The sequence below is a fragment of the Aquarana catesbeiana genome, linkage group LG01 (genome assembly GCF_042186555.1).
Source record: "Aquarana catesbeiana isolate 2022-GZ linkage group LG01, ASM4218655v1, whole genome shotgun sequence".
NCBI classification, from domain to species: Eukaryota; Metazoa; Chordata; class Amphibia; order Anura; family Ranidae; genus Aquarana; species Aquarana catesbeiana.
Window position 1 is genome coordinate 794,310,500 of NC_133324.1, and position 20,139 is coordinate 794,330,638.

At 41.2% G+C, this 20,139-nt stretch overlaps 1 protein-coding gene across 2 annotated transcripts in view; it reads left to right on the forward strand.

Annotated features, from left to right (window-relative positions):
* The window catches only part of STOX2 (storkhead box 2), a 308,332-nt gene that overhangs the window by 220,810 nt on the left and 67,383 nt on the right, over positions 1-20,139 (forward strand). For both annotated transcript variants that reach the window (XM_073607045.1, XM_073607053.1), the window contains exon 2: positions 9,894-10,046. In XM_073607045.1, the coding sequence (XP_073463146.1) occupies positions 9,894-10,046 (153 nt within the window). The remainder of the gene's footprint in view (positions 1-9,893; positions 10,047-20,139) is intronic.

Consider the following 20,139-nt stretch of genomic DNA (forward strand, 5'->3'; position numbering starts at 1 on the left):
GTGAATCCAGCCTGACTGATCCAAATTTACCATGTTTGGCCCGCTGTCTGTACATTTTAGATCAAGGCCTGCTCAGGGCTCAGGTAACTTTTTTTTTTTTTTTTAATTCTTTATCCAAGCATTGATTTGGGCCTTGTTCACACATATGCAAGTTGCAGTTGATGCATTTTCCAGGTGGGTTTTGCGTTTCTTACGCATTTTTTATGCATTTTGCATTTTTGGAGGTATGTTGTCTTGCAGGAGAAACCAGCAAAAGTGCAGCAGAAATGCATCAAAAACACAAGCACTGTGTTTTTGATGCATTTGCATTGCATTTCCATTGAAGTCTATGGAACAAAAATGCATCCTGCTGCGGGACAAAATGTCCCTGATCACTTCTCTAGAAAATGCAGAGATGTGAACGTGACATATTGGAAACCATGTTAAATGGACTGTAGTGCGTTCCTGGAAAAGTGAAAACTTTCTGACCTATCCAGAACGTATCTGAAAAGTTTCTGAATAACATTGGCAATTTACTGATTATACTTGCATGGAACTGCAGTTGAATTTGTGTAGAAATCCGATTGTGTACAATCTAGTTTAGGTCTGCCTAGAGCTGCACGATTAATCGTTAAGAATTGTAATTGTGATTTTTTTTTTTTTTTTTCCGTTGGGATCTTGACAAAGTATTTCCCAATTCTTTCTATGCAGAGAATTATCTCTGCTCTGCTAAAGCCAACAGCTGTCAAAAGAAAGAGGGGAAAAAAAAACGGTCTGCCAAGAATCACAACATTCTTTAGCTGTGGAACTTAAGTATAAACATTGTAACAATTTGTCCTTTAGATCAAAGGAATACACTTTGGTGTGTAAATGAGGGAAGTTTAACCACTTAAACACTAAACCTTTTTCTGACATTTGTTGGTTTCAAGTTAAAATCATTTTTTGTTTTTGCTAGAAAATTACTTAGAACCCCCAAACATTATATATATATATATATATATATATATATATAGATAATGTTATATATTTTTTTTTCTTTTAGTAGTAGAGACCCTAGAGAATAAAACGGAGGTGGTTGCAATATTTTATGTCACACTATATTTGCGCAACAGTCGTTCAAATGCAATTTTTTGGGGAAAAAATTACACTTTAATGAATTAAAAAAAAAAAACAGTAAAGTTAGCCCAATTTTTTTTGTATAATGTGAAAGATTTTATGCTGCGAGAATCGTGATCTTTTTATTCTAAGCAAAAAAATTGTGATTCTCATTTTGGCCTGAATCGTGCAGCTCTAGGTCTGCCAACAAATATGTAGTGCATGGACCTACCTGATCGTGTACTTTATAGCTTGTAGATAAGATTAGACAAATTATATCATGTGTGATGAGCTAGGCCCCATCCACAGGGGTGTACCTGTGTGAGGATTGTCTGTTGCCTGCATGATATTCACAGGTGTTCTGTGCATCGGCATGCAGGCTGTCCCATTCGTGTCAATTGGAACGCATGGATATAGCCACTGCTCCCAATTTGATGTCTGTGTGGGTCCCTGAACTCACCCCATCTGTGTTTGGGGATCCGCACCCACACGGATGTTAAATTTGGAGCAGTGGCTGTGTCTATGAAGGTGCTGCATCCCAATTGACATAAATGGAACTGCCTATACAGGGATGGATGGAATATCTGGCATCCCACGCAGGCAAAACATGGCCCTCACTTGGTTGTATGCTTAAGTATGCCGTGTGAACGAGGCCTTACACATGTCACACAACCTCCCTATGTATGTAACGTGCAGCACATTTATGAACTGTTCAGGTCAAAATAAGCAAAATATACACTGAACAACTTCTTGTTTGAGAGATGGACAGCAATCATCTGATGTAAATATCTCTGTGGCGTACATGGAAGGGTGATGTAATATCATTGCTCATACTGTGTGTGGTCAGCTTTGCTTGGAGAAATACGGCATGAGAAAAGTGTCTACATGTAAGCTATACACGCAGACTTCAGTGTTACTAAGTATGAGATCACAAAATATTAAACCAGCTTAAAGTAAAAATTAGACTGTTACGTGTCCGTTAATAAGCGCTAAATCATCAGGGATCAAAGCCAAGGATTTGGACACTTATGAATGGACACATTGGGGCAGATTTAGGCCCCTTGTTTGCTCGTTTTTCACCCATCCAGTGATGGCTAAATGGACGTCAATGCGTCTCAATGGAAAAACGGATGTAAGTGGATGATCATCCATATACATCCGCTTCCGGCAACATCCCTTTTTTGGAACAGATCAAAGCCCTATTTTTCTTATTTTTCTTTCTTATTTTTCTGTAAACAGACAAACGGTTAGTTTTTGCATGAAAAAATGTAGAGCTGCACGATTAATTGTTAATAATCGTCATCGCGATTTTTTTCCTCTTGTAATCTTGGCAAAGTATTTTCCCGATTCTTTCTATGCAGAGAATTCTCTCTGCTCTGCTGAAGCAGATCAAAAGAAAGAAACGCTAAACCTAAGTTTAACCACTTAGGCTTCATGTACACGGGACGTTTTTACAACCTCTCCTGAACGATTTAACTTGACAGATAGTAACCTACGTTTAAAACGTCTGTTTTGCCGCATTTACATACCGCGTTTTGCGTTTAGAAGCGTTTGAAAAAAAATGTATTTTTTTTTTCCAAGATAGCCAAAAATGAAAAACGCCTGTAAATGAAATGCGGCTAAACGCGAGTTGCCGCGTTTGGCATTTGAAATGCCTCTAAACACAGCTTCTGAACGCATTTCCAAAAAAAGCCTCTAAAAGCAACTGCCTAGAAATGACTATAAACGAACCTGTGTACATATACTAATAAGATAACATAGAGGAGAGTTTAGGAGCAGTTAAGAAAAAATGTCAAACTGCTCCTAAACGTCCGTTTACCAGCAGCAGCGTACATGAGGCCTAAAACACTTTTTGCTAGAAAATTACTTAGAACTCCCAAACATTTATATATATATTTTTTTTAGCAGAGACCCTAGAGAATAAAATGGTTGTGGTTGCAATATTTTATGTCACACTATATTTGCGCAGCAGTCTTTCAAATGCAATTTTTAAAAAAAAAAATTACACTTTAATGAATTTAAAAAAACTAACCAGTAAAGTTAGCCCAATTTTTTTTTGTATAATGTGAAAAATTTTACGCTGCGAGAATCGTGATCTTTATTCTAAGCAAAAAAATCATGATCTCATTTTAGCCAAAATCATGCAGCTCTAAAAGAATGGCTCCGGGACTCAAGTGGTCAAGGACTGTAGCTGGCGGATGTAAAAAACTGATGCAAACTTCAAAAGTTTTTTCTTTGAAAAAAAGTGACTCAAACGAATGTGTGAAAGGGGCTTTACTAAAACTGGTGCAGCTGTACATGGTAACCAATCAGCTTCTAGGTTTTAGCCTGGGTTCACACTGAAGGCAGGTTTGATTTCAAACTGGCATTTCAGTCTGACTCTGGGGGCGATTTGAGAGACATCTGTGTGGGTTCCTGCACAGATGTCTATTGAAATCACCCCCGACATCGCCAAAAGTAGTGCATGAACTACTCTTGGGAATCAGTGCGGCACCGCAAAGTCGCACCGATTCAGACGTTGCCGGCAAAGAGGCGGCGATTTGAGATGCGATTTGGCCTGTCAAATTGGCCCCATGTGAACGGGGGTTCCTTGTCAAAGCTTGTTTATTGTGATTGATTTATGCTCTTGCATTGTTGTTGTTGTTGTTGTTTTTTTTTTTTTTTTCTACAGAAGTGTTGGCGAATGATCTATTTTTCTTTCCCAACAGCGCAGCACTAGTTTATATATTAATGCAAGTTTGTTGTGGGTGTGAAACTCTTTAGGGTCCTTTCACATGGGCGGTCAGCCGGCAGACTCTGCTTTGCTCAGCGGGAGATCGATCCGCTGATCCCCGCTGAGCAGACAGATGACAGGTCCATCTCTGGTCACTGTGCTGAGATTGACCTGTCAGAGCCCCGCTCTCCTCTATGGGGAGATTGGATGAAAATGGACAGGTGGATCCCATTGGCTAGTTGGATGGAAAATAGGGTCACCATCGTCTGGATTTAAGGGATCGGATAGCAGCGGACATGTCACCGCTGACATCCGCCGCTCAAAAGGGGTGAATGGAGGCTCCGATCAGGTCCGCCTGAAAACCTAACAGGTGGACCTGATCAGAAAGCCCGTGTTAAAGGGGCCTTAGTGTTAGCAGGCTGTTCACGTTGATTACATATGCATATTATTTGTTTTCATAGGAGTCTAGGGATGGACGCATGGGTCTGCATAGAAACCCATCCGGTTCCAGGTTTTTTTAGTCAAAGCTGAAGTTAGAAGCTGATTGGCTATCATGCAGAGCTGCACCAGATTTTGCACTCTCCAGTTTTCCTAAATCAACCCCACATTTCTTTTTTGTTAGAACTTGTCTGGGGAGTGCCATTTCAGATTTCCTAGCAGAAAACACTAATTTACACACATATACATACATACATCTATATACACACACTCTGCATGCCCTGAAAAACGCTGAACCGCACGGCTTTCTCATCTCCCTCTGGCTGTGAGCTGAAAAATGAGAACTCTCTATAAACAACAACAAAAGTTAATGGACTCCATAAAAGATGGGACTAAAGCAAGATTTGTACTATCTACTCTGTCTTAGAGAGAACCATTCTTAGTAAATTCTGTTCTGAAACGAGTTTTATGTGTACAATGGGAAACGCATCGCATGCCACTGGCAATGTCCTCCTGGTAAACATTTCAAATGTAATTTTTGCACTGGAGCTATAGACTCTTCACATGAAAGACTTACTATATCCTACATTGCCCTGAGACAAATCAAGACTTCATTGAAGAAAAAAAATTTACGTAACTCAGTATTATGTTAGGAAACCCCATCTTACGAATTTACTGGAATAAACATACTCGGCTGTGCTCCTATGAAGTCATTTTTCACTGTCAGTGGTAGGGGGTTGTCACAGCATTCAATTTGGGCTCCAAGTCCTGCTTAGATTATACTTTGGGTTTAATGCATTAAAGTGTGAAAAATAAAGGTTCCATGGGGAAAAAAATGTTCACATGGGATTGCATATTATTGCTTGAATGTAGCATCATTCTAATGCAGAATGTACAAATATATATTCATTTATGCAAAAATATTACTTTTCAGGAAAAAAAAATTATATTAATTTTGGCTTAAAATTCTATGAGGGTACTTTATGTGCTGTCCGTGGTGCTGATTGCATTGGAGTTTATTTTTCTTTATCTAGAAATTAGAAAATTAAAACTACACAAAGTCCAACTGCTGTGTTGTACTGCAGCGGAGAACTGAAGAGTATTCTGGCCACTGAAAGGGTCTTAGGGCAGGCTTGGACCTAGGAGCCAGCACTGTGCAACCTACATATACATAGCTGAAACCTATATAGTAAAGCATTGGTTAAAAGGAAACCTTGTTCAAAATTTTCAAAACAAAAAAAAAAACATAAAATCAGACTTTATTTTAACATCAAAGATAACAGAAATACGTCTCCTGATGCATAAAGTTGTATTTTACACAGACAGTATGGTTTTGTTCCTCGGAGATCCAAATGTATCCCTTAAATCTGCACTATTAACTCTGGAGCAGTTCCCTGTTTTCTCTGGCCTTAAAATAAACTGTGGAAAATCACAAATAATTCCAACTGACTTCCAATTACGGTCCAAGATAAAAAAGATGCTTTTCCAGTTGGTAACATAAAATATCTGGGTATACAAGTGATTTTTTTATTTTTTTATTTTTTGCAGATTTTAAGGAAGATTAAGTTGCTTCTCTTCTTCCTATATGTACTTAGAGCCCTGTCTAGATCCAATTGTCTTTTTTTAAACAACAGACCTACAAATATCCTCCTTTGTATGGAATAATAGGACTCCCAGACTTAGCTAATCCATTTTAAGACAACCTTTATCTTTTGGAGACCAGGCACTCCCCAACTTCTTTCAGTATTTTCTGGCAGGACAACTTTCGCATTGCCCACAACTAGCTTACGCATGATAAAGAAAATACTTTGGTTGTAGTTGAAGTTACATCCCTGGACTCAAATGAGGCACTGCAGTCACTTCTTTATATACTCTCTACCTCACCACAACTACAATTAAAGAATGGAGCAGGACTCAAGCCCTCCATAAAGTTACTTTTAAACAATGGTCTTCTTATAGTCCTTTATAGAATAATTCTAATCTTCCCTACCTACTTCAGATCCTGAAGCCAGTCATTTGGGTATCAAAGGATATTAAGGTCTTTGGGGACTTGTTTGGTAATGGCAAACTCCTTTCGTTTACTGCATGGAAATCTCAACACTCCCTCCCAAAATGGTATCTGTTTTGTCACAATTAACTGCATAGACCCTATACTTCTCCATTTGACCTAGCAAATACCAACCAGTCCACCAGAGTTGAGTCTTTGCAGCCTGCACTTCCAGAAAGTGCAGGGAGAAATGGACACTGGGTCTTACGAGTCTTGATAATGATGATTGGGATTATGTCTGGGATTTTCAGTTTCAACAACTAAATTCAGCCAGAGACAGACTTGTTTAGGATTGTTCATCTCTGTTATGTTACACTGGCAAGACTGGGAAAATTTAAGCTGGCCATACATGGAACGAAATTCATCTGGGTCAGCAGGGACCGGCAGAATGAGTGGGCTAGCTAGTTGTACATAAGTCGATCTATAGATTGACTTGTGTACAACCAGCCTGTTGGGTTTTGCCCCCGACTATAGTGCACAATAAAACACAAAAGCACTGTTTGAAGGATTCAAGCACAGAGTGTGTTGATGGGGGAATCTGCTGATTGAATGAAACTTGAAAGAAAGAAAGAGAGCCTTGGCTTCCTTGATGCTTTTTGATGTGATACTGCAAGCTAAATCCATTCCGAGCTAATCACTTCATATACACTATATTGCCAAAAGTATTGGGACGCCTGCCTTTACACGCACATGAACTTTAATGGCATCCCAGTCTTAGTCCGTAGAGTTCCATATTGAGTTGGACCACCCTTTGTAGCTAAAACAGCTTTAACTCTTCTGGGAAGGCTGTCCACAAGGTTTAGGAGTATGTCTATGGGAATGTTTGACCATTCTTCCAGAAGCACATTTGTGAGGTCAGGCACTGATGTAACCAAGAAGGCCTGGCTCTCAGTCTCTGTTCTAATTCATCCCAAAGCTGTTCTATCGGGTTGAGCTCAGGACTCAGGGGTTGGGATTGGCCCCTTAGTTCCAGGGAACTCTTTTATGCCCCGTACACACGGTCGGACATTGATCGGACATTCCGACAACAAAATCCTAGGATTTTTTCCGACGGATGTTGGCTCAAACTTGTCTTGCATACACACGGTCACACAAAGTTGTCGGAAAATCTGATCATTCTGAACGCAGTGACGTAAAAAACACATACGTCGGGACTATAAACGGGGCAGTAGCCAATAGCTTTCATCTCTTTATTTATTCTGAGCATGCGTGGCACTTTGTGCGTTGGATTTGTGTACACACGATCTGAAATTCCGACAACGGTTTTGTTGTCGGAAAATTTTATAGCCTGCTCTCAAACTTTGTGTGTCGGAAAATCCGATGGAAAATGTGTGATGGAGCCCACACACGGTCGGAATTTCCGACAACAAGGTCCTATCACACATTTTCCGTCGGAAAATCCGACCGTGTGTACGGGGCATTAGGTTGGGTTCATGCCGCAGCATGGAGTGGCTCACCGTTTCAGGACCTATTTCAGCCCGAATTTTTGGCTGAATTCGCGCCTGAAATGGACCAGAAGACGCACAGGACTCCTGTGTAATTCGCCCCGGAGATGTGTGAACTGGCTCCAATTCGCAATAGTGTGAACCCAGCCTTAAAGCGGAGTTCCGCCCCCACCCCTACAAAAATACACATACTGTAGCTGCTGAATTTTAATATTAGGACACTTACCTGTTCTGGAATTCAGCGATGTTGGCACCCCAGCCAATCGGCTATCGGGTGCTTCCGCTGCCATTGCTGGTAAGGGATCCTGGCAATGAAGCCTTGCAGCTTCACAGCGGGGCCCTATTGCGCATGTGCGCACTGGGCCGGTAGCAGGGGAAGGAGGAGGAGGGGGGCCGGGCTTCTGACGTACCTCGCTGCAGCGTGGTCCAACGGATATGGGGACAGGGTACCTGTCAAAAACAGTTACCCACTCCCACATCCCCCCGAAAGGTGCCAAATGTGGCAACAGAGGGGGGGGAGATCAGATAAGTGGAAGTTCCACTTTTGGGTGGAACTCCGCTTTAAGGCGTCAGCATACCAAGACATTTTGAACAATTTCATGCTCCCAACTTTGTGGGAACAGTTTTGGGATGGCCTCTTCCTGTTCCAACATGACTGCGCACCAGTGCACAAAGCAAGGTCTATAAAAACATGGATGAGCGAGTTTGGGGTGGAGGAACTTGACTGACCTGCACAGAGTCCTGACCTCAACCTCATAGAACACCTTTGGGATTAATAAGAGCGGAGACTGTGAGCCAGGCCTTCTCATCCACATCATGCCTGACCTCACAAATGCACTTCTGGAAGAATGGTAAAACATTCCCATAGACACACTCCTAAACCTTGTGGACAGCCTTCCCAGAAGAGTTGAAGCTGTTATAGCTGCAAAGGGTGGGCCAACTCAATATGGAACTCTACGGACTAAGACTGGGATGCCATTAAAGTTCAAGTGAAGGCAGGCGTGCCAATAATTTTGGTAATATAGTGTGTATGTATGTGTTTATATATATATATATATATATATATATATATATATATATATATATATATATATATATATATATATATATATATACATATATACATATACATTTTTAGTAGAGACCCTAGAGAATAAAATGGTTGTGGTTGCAATATTTTATGTCACACTGTATTTGTGCGCACTGTATTTTGTGAAAAAATTACACTTTAATGAATTTTAAAAAAACTAACCAGTAAAGTTAGCCCAATTTTTTTGTATAATGTGAGATTTTTTTACGCTGCCAGAATCATGATCTTTATTCTAAGCAAAAAAATTGTGATTCTCATTTTAGCCAGAATCGTGCAGCTATAAAAGAATGGCTCCGGGACTCAAGTGGTCAAGGACTGTAGCTGGCGGATGTAAAAAAACTGATGCAAACTTCATAAGTTTTTTCTTTGAAAAAAAGTGACTGAACTGATCAAACGAATGTGTGAAAGGGGCTTTACTAAAACTGGTGCACACAGATTCTGGTGCAGCTGTACATAGTAACCAATCAGCTTCTAGGTTTTAGCCTGGGTTCACACTGAAGGCAAGTTTGATTTCAAACTATATATATCTAGATATATATATCTATAGATATATATATCTATAGATAGATAACTATATATAGATATCTATATAGATAGATATCTATATATATATATATAATCTTTTTTTTTTTTAATTGTATTTCAGGTGCTTTTGTCATCATTAAATGTATTAGAAATGTTTTTCCAGTGCTCACTATCTCAATTTGAAATAACCCCCACCCTCTACATGGATACTTTGCAAGCAGTGGAATATTGAGATTGTAATTACAAAGCACATTACTCTAATTCCTTATTCCCCACCCCTAGTGCCTGTAAATGATTGTAATCCTCTCCTCCAAGAACAGCCCACATCACACACTTTCCTGTCTAGCCGTGCTGCCGTACGCTGCAGTGGAAAGCGAATGAGTGTTCAGCACAGAGCAGTGGCTTTGCCACTTGTAATGCGGAATGCATTAGTGCAGTAACTGCCTGCAATGTCAGAAAGTATGTAAGCTATACATGTTTATCCTGTAAATGTGTCTTTTCTAAGCTTCATGCATTTTAAACATTTTTTTTATATGACAAATTTGCTTTTTTTCTTTATAGGTGATGTATCCCCTATTAGTATGTCTCCAATCAGCCAGTCACAGTTTATCCCTCTCGGGGAGATCCTTTGCTTGGCCATCTCAACTATGAATTCTGCAAGAAAACCTGTTACGCAAGAAGCACTAATGGAGCACCTAACAACCTGCTTCCCAGGTAAACAAAGACTTCCCTCCTTTGCTCCCATTCTATTTCTTTGTCTACTCTCTTTCACATTCCCCCACTCTTGCTTGTACACTTGTTATCCCCCCCCCCTCACCTACTGCTTATGTTTCAAGTTAGCAGTGTGTTTTATGCCTATTCTATCACTGCTGGAAACAAGAACTGTTTTTTTGTTTTTTATTATATCAGGCACTTGGCCATGAAACATTATCTGTGTTTGTGTTTTATGTTACAGACATCATTGTGAACTTTTTATGAGAGTACAGCTCCAGCCAAAACTTTTTTCTAGGTTTGGATAGACCAGGATTAGCTTAGAACCGGTCTTTTTTTTTGACCTGACCACTATTTTTATTTACTATGTGCTGGCAGTAGCCCTTTATTGCAGTGTTTTTTTGTTGTATAAAATTGCATGTAAATGTTGCAGAATTTAACATTCATGAAAAAAACACAGTATACTGAATTTGCAGTGTTTTGCATAGGAAAAAAACTTTCCTGACAGCTTAGCTTTTCCTTTTCAGTAGGCGTGCTGAGAACCAGGGCTACATTTTGCCTGCAGTACAGTGCACAAGTGTGAACAGGGTCTGAGATAGGTAAACAACCACCACTGAGCTGTTGAACTACAAGACTAAGCATGCTTTTTCAGCCAGTGCTGTGTTAGTATTTATTAGAATTGTAGCTTTTATGGTCAACATGGATCAAGTAGCTGCAGAATTTTATATATTAGATCCAACCTTCTACCTTACTTGGCCTTTTGAGTATGTTGGGTGTAAGCAATGTGATCATGTATTCTTTATTACATAATATTAGTGTCATAATGGAAGTCCTTTTTTATATCAGCAGTTTCTGCAAACCCCATGCTCATTAGGCAAACTTTGAAAAATTATTGTGCATAGGAATTGTGTGAGTTGTGTCTGTTCTACTAATGATAACCTTTCCATTGTCCTTTATCCTGGTGGTGCCTTCATTATCTCCCCCATCATCTCTTTCATATACAACACTCCCCCTTTCTCTAAAACATTTATAACAGTTTAACACTACTGTTAGTGATATGTAAATTTAGAATTGATCAAAAGTCAGTTAAAGGATAAGTTCACCTTTCGAACATGTAACACGTTACTGCAGCACCAGCCCCTGCACCCCTTCCCGATCCTCCGTTGTGCCAGCGAGCGGGGGATCTTCTCCACTCACTCGCTGTCACGATTTAAAAAAAAAAACGCAGCCATGCAGTGCTTCTTTGCGGCTGTCAGCTTGTAGTTCTCAGTAAACTACCAGGGCACTGTTGCTTTCCGGGCTTTACCTGCAAAAAAAAATGCATTTATTTTTCTTTTAAAACGTGAACTTCTACTTTAAGCCTTTAAGGAAACCTGTAGTAAGATAATATGTAGGTTGCCATTGCTATTTCTACTTTATGGAAATGCCTGCCTGTGATGCCATTATGAGGACTTTAATATTTTGGGGTCACTGCCCTGGAAAAATGTTGTTCATCAAGAATTGTGACTTCACTCTTTCTAATCTGTGTTCTGAAAAATGCTGAAAATAACAAACATGTTATACTTATCTGCTCTGTGCAGTTGGTTTTACACAGAGCAGCCCAGATCCTTCTGCCAAGTTCCCCCACAGCAAGCAGCTTGCTAAGCAGCTTGCTATGGGGGCACCCAAGCTGAGCCGATACTCGGTGTGTCCATTAAGACACAGAGCTGTGGCTCGGCCCCACCCCCTCTCTCTCCTCATTGGCTCACTGACTTTGATTGACAGCAGTGGGAGCCAATGGTGCCAATGAGGGAGAGTCCCAGACAGCCGAGACTTTCGTGCGACATTGCTGGATCTAGATGGGGCTGAGGGGGGCATATGCACACAGAAGTTTTTTTTCATCTTCATGCAATAACATTAAAAACCTTCTGACTTTAGAACCACTTGAAGCTAGCGACAGCCAGTCAACTAGTATTTTTACAGAGCGGTCAACAGTAGCAGCCCCCATGGACAGGGTTGCTTTACCTTCGAGACAGAAGGGAAGTATTTTACTGCAGGAAATCTCTCCCAATGAAGTCTATAAGTTGTAACAAAAACTGAAATGGAAGCGCCACACCACTGCTAAAAGGCCAGTAAAAGTCAGGGATACAATCCAAAAAAGTATCCCAATGCTTTTCAGGGGTCCAAGAGCACCCATGTTCTTTCTAGTCCATCAGGGCTAAAAAGAAGATAAGGACATCTCCATATCATGAAGAACACTGTCAACCTGCGTTGAGACACCGTTAAAGTTAATGGCGCCACTTTGCAAATCACAAATTACTTTGTAATGCACAAGTGTGAAGCCAGCCCTTTAGCAGACTTAGAGGGTTATTTACAAAAGGCAAATCCATTTTGCACTACAAGTGCAAACTGCACTTTAAATTGCACTGAAAGTGCACTTGGAAGTGTAGTTGCTGTAGATCTGAGGGGGACATGCAAGGAAAATAAAAAACAGCATTTTAGCTTGCACATGATTGGATAATAAAATCAGCAGAGCTTCAACTCATTTCAGATCTACTCCTCAGATTTACAGCGACTGCACTTCCAAGTGCAATTTCAAGCGCACTTTGCACTTGTAGTGCAAAGTGGATTTGCCTTTCATAAATAACCCCCTTAGCATGAAAAAGTGAGATTCTAATGTTTTCGTTCAGTTTTTGGTATAATGAGCTTGATGCAGATGAGTAGAGAATGCCGATCAGAACGGCCAGTTCCAGCAGCTGATCTCCCAGTAGTGTGATGTCCTTCCATGGTGGGCAGAGAAGAGGCTGCAGAACAGACCTCAAAAAAGGCTCATGGGACTTCATAGGGAAGAAGGACTTAAAATTTTCATCCTGCTTTCTAGACCTTTAAATATATCTGCTCCATGATGTATTTAGAGATATGGTACTGGCAAATCTCATATGTAACTACTGTATGTAAAGTTGGAATACAATAATATGTAGAGTGTTGTTTTTTTTATTATTTATTTTTCTTCTATTTTTTTTCCTTTTCCTTTTTTTTCTGTGATCATATTACATGATTCTTTATTTTAAAAGGCATTCCAATGCACATTCACCAAAGAGGTTTCAGTAACCTAGTTCAAAGCATTGAAAATACTCCAGAAGGCATGTTAATGACAAGTTGAGAACTAGATAAGTGTCATAATGAAAGCAGGATATACAAGCCATAGATTAACAAATACGGCTGAATAATTTGTGCAAAGAATGCATACATAGGCAATAAGATCCCCATCACACAGGCATAGATTCTAACGGATTGCATAATTAGGAATTCACTTGTATTGAAAGCTGCAATGTGTTCACGTATGTTTCTGGTTTTAATCCACCATGATCATAAACAGTTGGGTCAAGTTTCCTATAGAAGTAAAAGACTTGGTATGTTTAGCATTGTTCACGTGTTGTCCTGAGAAGCAGGTGTTACTATATAGCACTAACCCCTAAGTTGTCCCTAAGGGATATGTGATATTTTGGAGCTTGGTTAGCCATGGACAGGGGCTAGTAAACCACAGGAAGGAAGGAATGCAGGAATAACAAACCCTTTTAGACAAATATACTGCCCAGCTATTCCTCCAATCACGGCTAGCTGAAATATGCAGAGCAATAAAATCCAAATTCACTCTGCTGCCCTAGAAGTGACATTCCTTTTTATTTTTTTTCTCTACAGCAGTCTTGTATTACATTTAATTAGCATGGATTGAATCACAGCCTAAATTCCTACAGAATCTGCAAGGTAGTTAAGCTGGCGAAAGAAACATTCAAAAGAAATAATTTTTCAGCAAGCTACATTATAAAAAAAAAAACTCACACTCTTAGTTTGTAAAAGACAAGGAATAATATTAATTTTGTGCTTGAAGAGATATTACAGTAACCTTCCTAATTCAGACCTGGGAACAGCTGGGGATGAAAACTAAGAAACCTTGCTCAGGAATCCATCTTAATCTTCAATTCTCTTTTATTGCATTCGCATGTTACTTCAAACAAGCTAGCTCACCTTTTCAACTCTCTCCTTCACTCCTATCTCAGCTTCCCTTCCCCTCCCGGGTGACTGCTTTTTACTACCAATAGATGAGGAAGCCTACAGACAGAATATGTTTATAGTCAAAAAGTGATCATATAGAGGGATTTGGTTGGGTCTGTCCGTGATCCCTGCTTAAAGGGAACTTGGGCTTCGCCCCAAGCAGGACAAAGCACAGGTTCACTTTAACTCCCTAGCTACACATACTTGCCTTCCTTAAAGTGTCTATTACCCAAACACTTCATATTACTGATATGTGTCTGCTGTACCATGTACTTGTATGAGAAAATATCCTGTTCCCTTTGTATTGCTTCCTTTATGTAAAATCGCTGGTGTTCCTACCAGTTCCTTTCCTATTTTAAACTGACCACACTAAGCAGAACACACTGTGGTCAGTTCTCTAGTTGTGCTAGGAACTCAGCCTGCTCTCCTCCAATAATCAGACCTGACCTGAAAAAAAAAATTGACAAGCTTGCAAGGAGGTCCTGTACTGATGATACGATGTTAGTACAGTGATCTCCCCGCTTTAAATACACTTGCTTTACGTACATACCCGCGAGTGTTCGTAAAGTACCTTGCAAGTACAGACATCCCGCACCAAGCAGCCGTAATTTGACCTGGAAGGGGTAGAGCTGCCGCCCGTGAAGAGGCAAAGTTCCTGCCAGCCTGCCCAGAGTTCCCCGCCAGCCCAGAGTTCCCCGCCAGCCATGCCCACCAGCCAGCCCTGGGTTGCCCACCAGGTAGCCCTGAGTTTCCCACCAGGTAGCCCTGAGTTACTGGCTAAACGTAAGTGGAGTACTGTACAGTACTAACTAACTTCACTCCGTGACCCCCCCCCCCTCACTACAGCCCATGGCCCTCTACTATAGGCCCTGATCCCCCCTCTACAGTCCCTGACTCCCCTTTACAGCCCCTAACTCCCCACTACAGCCCCTGACACCCCACTACAGCCCCTGACACCCCTCTACAGCCCCTGACACCCCTTCTACAGCCCCTGACACCCCTCTACAGCCCCTGACTCCCCTCTACAGCCCCTGACTCCCCTCTACAGCCCCTGACTCCCCTCTACAGCCCCTGACTCCCCCACTACAGCCCCTGACTCCCCCCCCCCAAAGTGAAAAAAGGTATTGCTTCACTTTAAGTACATTTTGATTTTACATACATGCTCTGGTCCCATTGTGTACTTAAAAGTGGGGTGTGCCTGTATTGTGTTCTGACAGGGGGACCGCCACCCCCTCACCAGAACACACTGGTCAGCTGCTGGTTTTTCCTCGTTCAACAGAAGACAATCATGAGATCGGCTTCTGTCATACAAGGACCTGTACACACAGGCTGAATGTGGGCCAGTATCTACTGTACAGACTGATTTCGGCCAATATTCAGCTCACGTGTACAGGGTTTAAAGTGGTTCTAAAGGCAGAAGGTTGTTTATCTTAATTAAGATAAATAAACTGTCTATGTGCAGCAGCCCCCTAATACTTACCTGAGCCCATTCCCGATCCAGCAATGTTGCACGAGAGACTCGACTGACCAGGACTTCCCACCTGATTGGCTGAGGCACACAGCGGGCGCCATTGGCTCTCGCTGCTGTCAAAGTAGCAGCTTGGCTTGTGTGTGCTCATAGCGAGCTGCTTGCTATGGGGGCACTCGGCAGGTGGAAGGGGCCAGGACCGCCGGTGAGGGACAAGAAGAGGAGGATCTGGGCTGCTTTGTGCAAAATCACTGCACAGAGCAGGTAAGTATAACATGTTTCTTTTTTTTTCTTTTTGTGTAAAAATAACACTTTAGTATAATTTTAAGGCTCCCTTACCACTGTATTTGGCTGACAGTTGCTTAAGCTGACCATACATTGATTATATCATTTTTCTCTTCAATTTACTTTAGATTTACCTTCAACTATGTAGTGCAAGGGTCTGCCTGATTGTATACAAATTAAAAGTGTTTTTATATGGCTTTGGTAAATCTAAAGGAAAGGTGTACAAGAAAATTGCATAATGTATGGCCAGCTTTATTCACAGGACAGACCTCTCTTAAACCATTTGAAAGTTTAGGGTTTGTGAGCAGCCAATCACTAAGCACCAGATGTACCAGGGTATGTTACTTTGCTTCTGTAGCTGTGGGAAATCAAAGGGAAGGCGAGCATTATGTGTAACTGGGGAGGGCAGTAGTTGGGTAAACCTGTTGCTTGGTCCTTCTTGGGCAATACTGTATGTTGTCATTACCAAAAAAGAAAGGTTGTATGTGTCCCCTAAAAACTCTGGAAGAATATTTCTTGTGTTTTCAAGCCTAAATTTGAAAATTAAAGGTGGAAAATGTTTGGCTGCTGTGGTGCAACACACTGGGGTTGATTTACTATGGCTCGGTTCACACTAGTGCAACTTTCCTGCTACTTTTCACTCTCTGGCACTCAAGTTGCAAGAAAGTTGCATCAAAATAGTGCAGAAAAGTCACCAAGATTGGAATGGGTGCCATTGAATTCAATGGGCTGCGACTTGTTGTGCGACTTGTTGTGCGACTGTGTCCAAAGTCTCATGACAAGTCACACTAGTATGAATGGAGTCTTAAAGTGGAAGGTACACAATTTGGTACAGTTGTTTATGGTAGCCAATTGGCTTCTAACTTCAGCTTGTTCAATTAAACTTTGACAATAAAACCTGGAGGCCGATTGGTTTCTACTTGGGCTGCATCAGATTTTGCACCTCCCAGTTTTAGCAAATGAACCCCATTATTTCATATTTTAGACAGAGCCCAGTCTTTAGCCTCCCTCCCTGTTTATGGTGTTACTTCTAGCTATATGCTATGCTATATATTCACAAATTAGGTGAGCATTGCTTGCTACTAGAGCTGCACGATTAATCGTTAAAGAATCAAGATCGCGATTCTAAAACCCCCCCCCCCCATCTTAAAAAATCATTTCCTCGATTCAGTGCAGAGAGTTCTCTGTTCAAGCCGAAAACTGTCAAAAAAAAAAACAAGCAAAAAAAAAAAACATTTTAACATATAGTTCTTTTAGATCAAAGGAATGAACTTCTGTTTGTAAATGGGTTCAGTTTAACCACTTAAACACTAAATCTTTTTTGACACTTGTTGCTTACAAGTTAAAATCAGTATTTTTTGCTAGAAAATTACTTAGAACCCTCAAACATTATATATATTTTTTAGTGAAGAAAAACGCTTGTGCGCACAAGTGGGTATCTGTTCAACCAGTAGTAGAACACAGGCTTTGCTGCCCCCAAGGATGGGGAATCCTAGCAGACAACGAGAAACAAGAGAGACAGGGCACACCAGCCATGTGCATTATCTTTTAGGTAAAATTTATTGTAATAATGATAAAAAGGAACTACTTACAAACAGTAGTAGAAGATCACAAGGGTATAAAAACATTCTTCAAATCACAGCATGTGGTGAAGGAGCAGCAGAGCCCCCCAGAGGTTCCGAAAGAGACCACACAAATCACTGCTGGCTGACGCGTTTCGAGGGGAACGTCCCCTCTTCCTCAGAGCACTGCAGTGGAACCTCCTTCAGCTTCCCCCTCTTTTATATGAATGAATAAATATATTTACCCATATGCACCTTCAGTTTAGCGTGTGCTCCAAGCAGTAACAGCGCTGGAAGTGTCCACGTGCACTATGGTGAACGGCGTGCCTGTGGCGGCGCAGCCCTTCGCAACTGACAGAGGCTATTAGCAGCCTCCATCGGGACCAGCATGTATCCTGAGTGAATGTAGGTTATTTCCCTTAACAAATATATATATTACATGGTAACTGTCAAAGGTCTGGCTATGCACCTCTAGTGGACGGCTTCATTATTGCTCTTACTCTTTATTTATATAATATTATTATTATTATTTTTTTTTTTTTTTTTTTCAATATGTTTTCATTATTACCATCGAGTACTACTATTACTATTAATATTATTATCACTGTTACTATGGGCAATTTTTAGAGCTTGCCATCACTAATACTACTATGTAGTGCTTGTCACTTGTTTTTCTATTTTCTTGCTGGTCCGCCCATTTCAGGGGCGTGAATAGGAGGGGCTTGTATGATTGGGCCCGACTGACTGAAGGTGCATATGGGTAAATATATTTATTCATTCATATAAAAGAGGGGGAAGCTGAAGGAGGTTCCACTGCAGTGCTCTGAGGAAGAGAGGACGTTCTCCTCGAAGCGCGTCAGCCAGCAGTGATTTTTGTGGGCTCTTTCGGAACCTCTGGTGGGCTCTGCTGCTCCTTCACCACATGCTGTGATTTGAAGAATGTTTTTATACCCTTGTGATCTTCTACTACTGATTGTAAGTAGTTCTTTTTTATCATTATTACAATAAATTTTACCTAAAAGATAATGCACATGGCTGGTGCACCCTGTCTCTCTTGTTTCTCGTTATATATTTTTTAGCACAGACCCTAGAGAATAAAATGGTGACTGTTGCAATATTTTATGCCACACTGTATTTGTGTAGCAATCTTTTAAACAAAATTTTTTTGGGGGAAAAAATTACACTTTTGAATTAAAAAAAAAAAACTAAACAGTAAAGTTAGCCCAATTTTTTTGTATAATGTGAAAGGTGTCACTCCACAAGAATCGTGATCTTTATTCTAAGCAAAAAATTGTGATTCTTATTTATTCCAGAATCGTGCAGCTGTACTTGCTACAGGCGATTTGTTTATTTCTCATCTGATCTCAAGCAATGGGTTGGTTGAAATGATTTTTGCTAGAAAGTGTCTTTCAATTAATGTTGATTTGATATCCATGACACACCCAAACCTAAACTATTACATGACTCAGAAGCTTTTGTCAGAGTGGGCAGTGGCACTGAGCCATTGCTTCAATAATGGGTAGAGATGTAGATGTTTATGGGATTTGCTTTCCTACCATAGTCTTCACAGCCTAAAGTGGAAAACAATGCATGTGATTCGCACAGGAAGCGTAATGCATTCCTGTTCACATCATATGTCATGTCTGTGCAGTGTGATTTGAGGCATACATTTTGTATGGCTCAAATCGCGTTGCATCCTCATGAAAATGGTGCAGGACCCTTCCCCCCCGCACCTGAATCGCATCGGACTGCTGTTCACACTAATAGTAAAGATGGTAAAAGAAATATCATCTGTATTTTAACTGTTCTAATTTCAAATGTAAACTGCTTCCATAAACACATTTTCCTTGATATAACAAAGCAATGACATCAGGCTTAAAGAAGAATTCCATAAAAACAAAAATTCCCATTCAGTGGAACTGTGCCTGCACTGCATAAGTAAACTGCTTGTTTATGTCTAGGGGTGAGGAGAGCAGAGATATACCATATTTATCAGCGTATAACACGCACCTTAATTTTAGGAGTGACGTTTCAGGAAAAAAAACTTGCATTTTAAATAAAGAACTTTGAAGCAAAATAAGGGTCACAGCCCATCAATGCAGCCTTATCAGTGCCTATCTGCAGTCTCACCATTTCAGCAGGCAGGGACTGGTTAATGGGCAATGGAGAGGCTGCAGATGGGCACTGAGCAGGCTGCAATGGAGAGGCTGCAGATGGGCACTGAGCAGGCTGCAATGGAGAGGCTGCAGATGGGCACTGAGCAGGCTGCAATGGAGAGGCTGCTCTCCATTGCAGCCTCCTCAGTGCCCATCTGCAGCCTCTCCATTGCAGCCTGCTCAGTGCCCATCTGCAGCCTCTTCATTGCAGCCTCCTCAGTGCCCATCTGCAGCCTCTCCATTGCAGCCTGCTCAGTGCCCATCTGCAGCCTCTCCATTGCAGCCTGCTCAGTGCCCATCTGCAGCCTCTCCATTGCAACCTGCTCAGTGCCCATCTGCAGCCTCTCCATTGCAGCCTGCTCAGTGCCCATCTGCAGCCTCTCCATTGCAACCTGCTCAGTGCTCATCTGCAGCCTCTCCATTGCAGCCTCCTCAGTGCCCATCTGCAGCCTCTCCATTACAGCCTGCTCAGTGGCTATCTGCAGCCTCTCCATTGCAGCCTGCTCAGTGCCCATCTGCAGCCTCTCCATTGCAGCCTGCTCAGTGCCCATCTGCAGCCTCTCCATTGCAGCCTGCTCAGTGCCCATCTG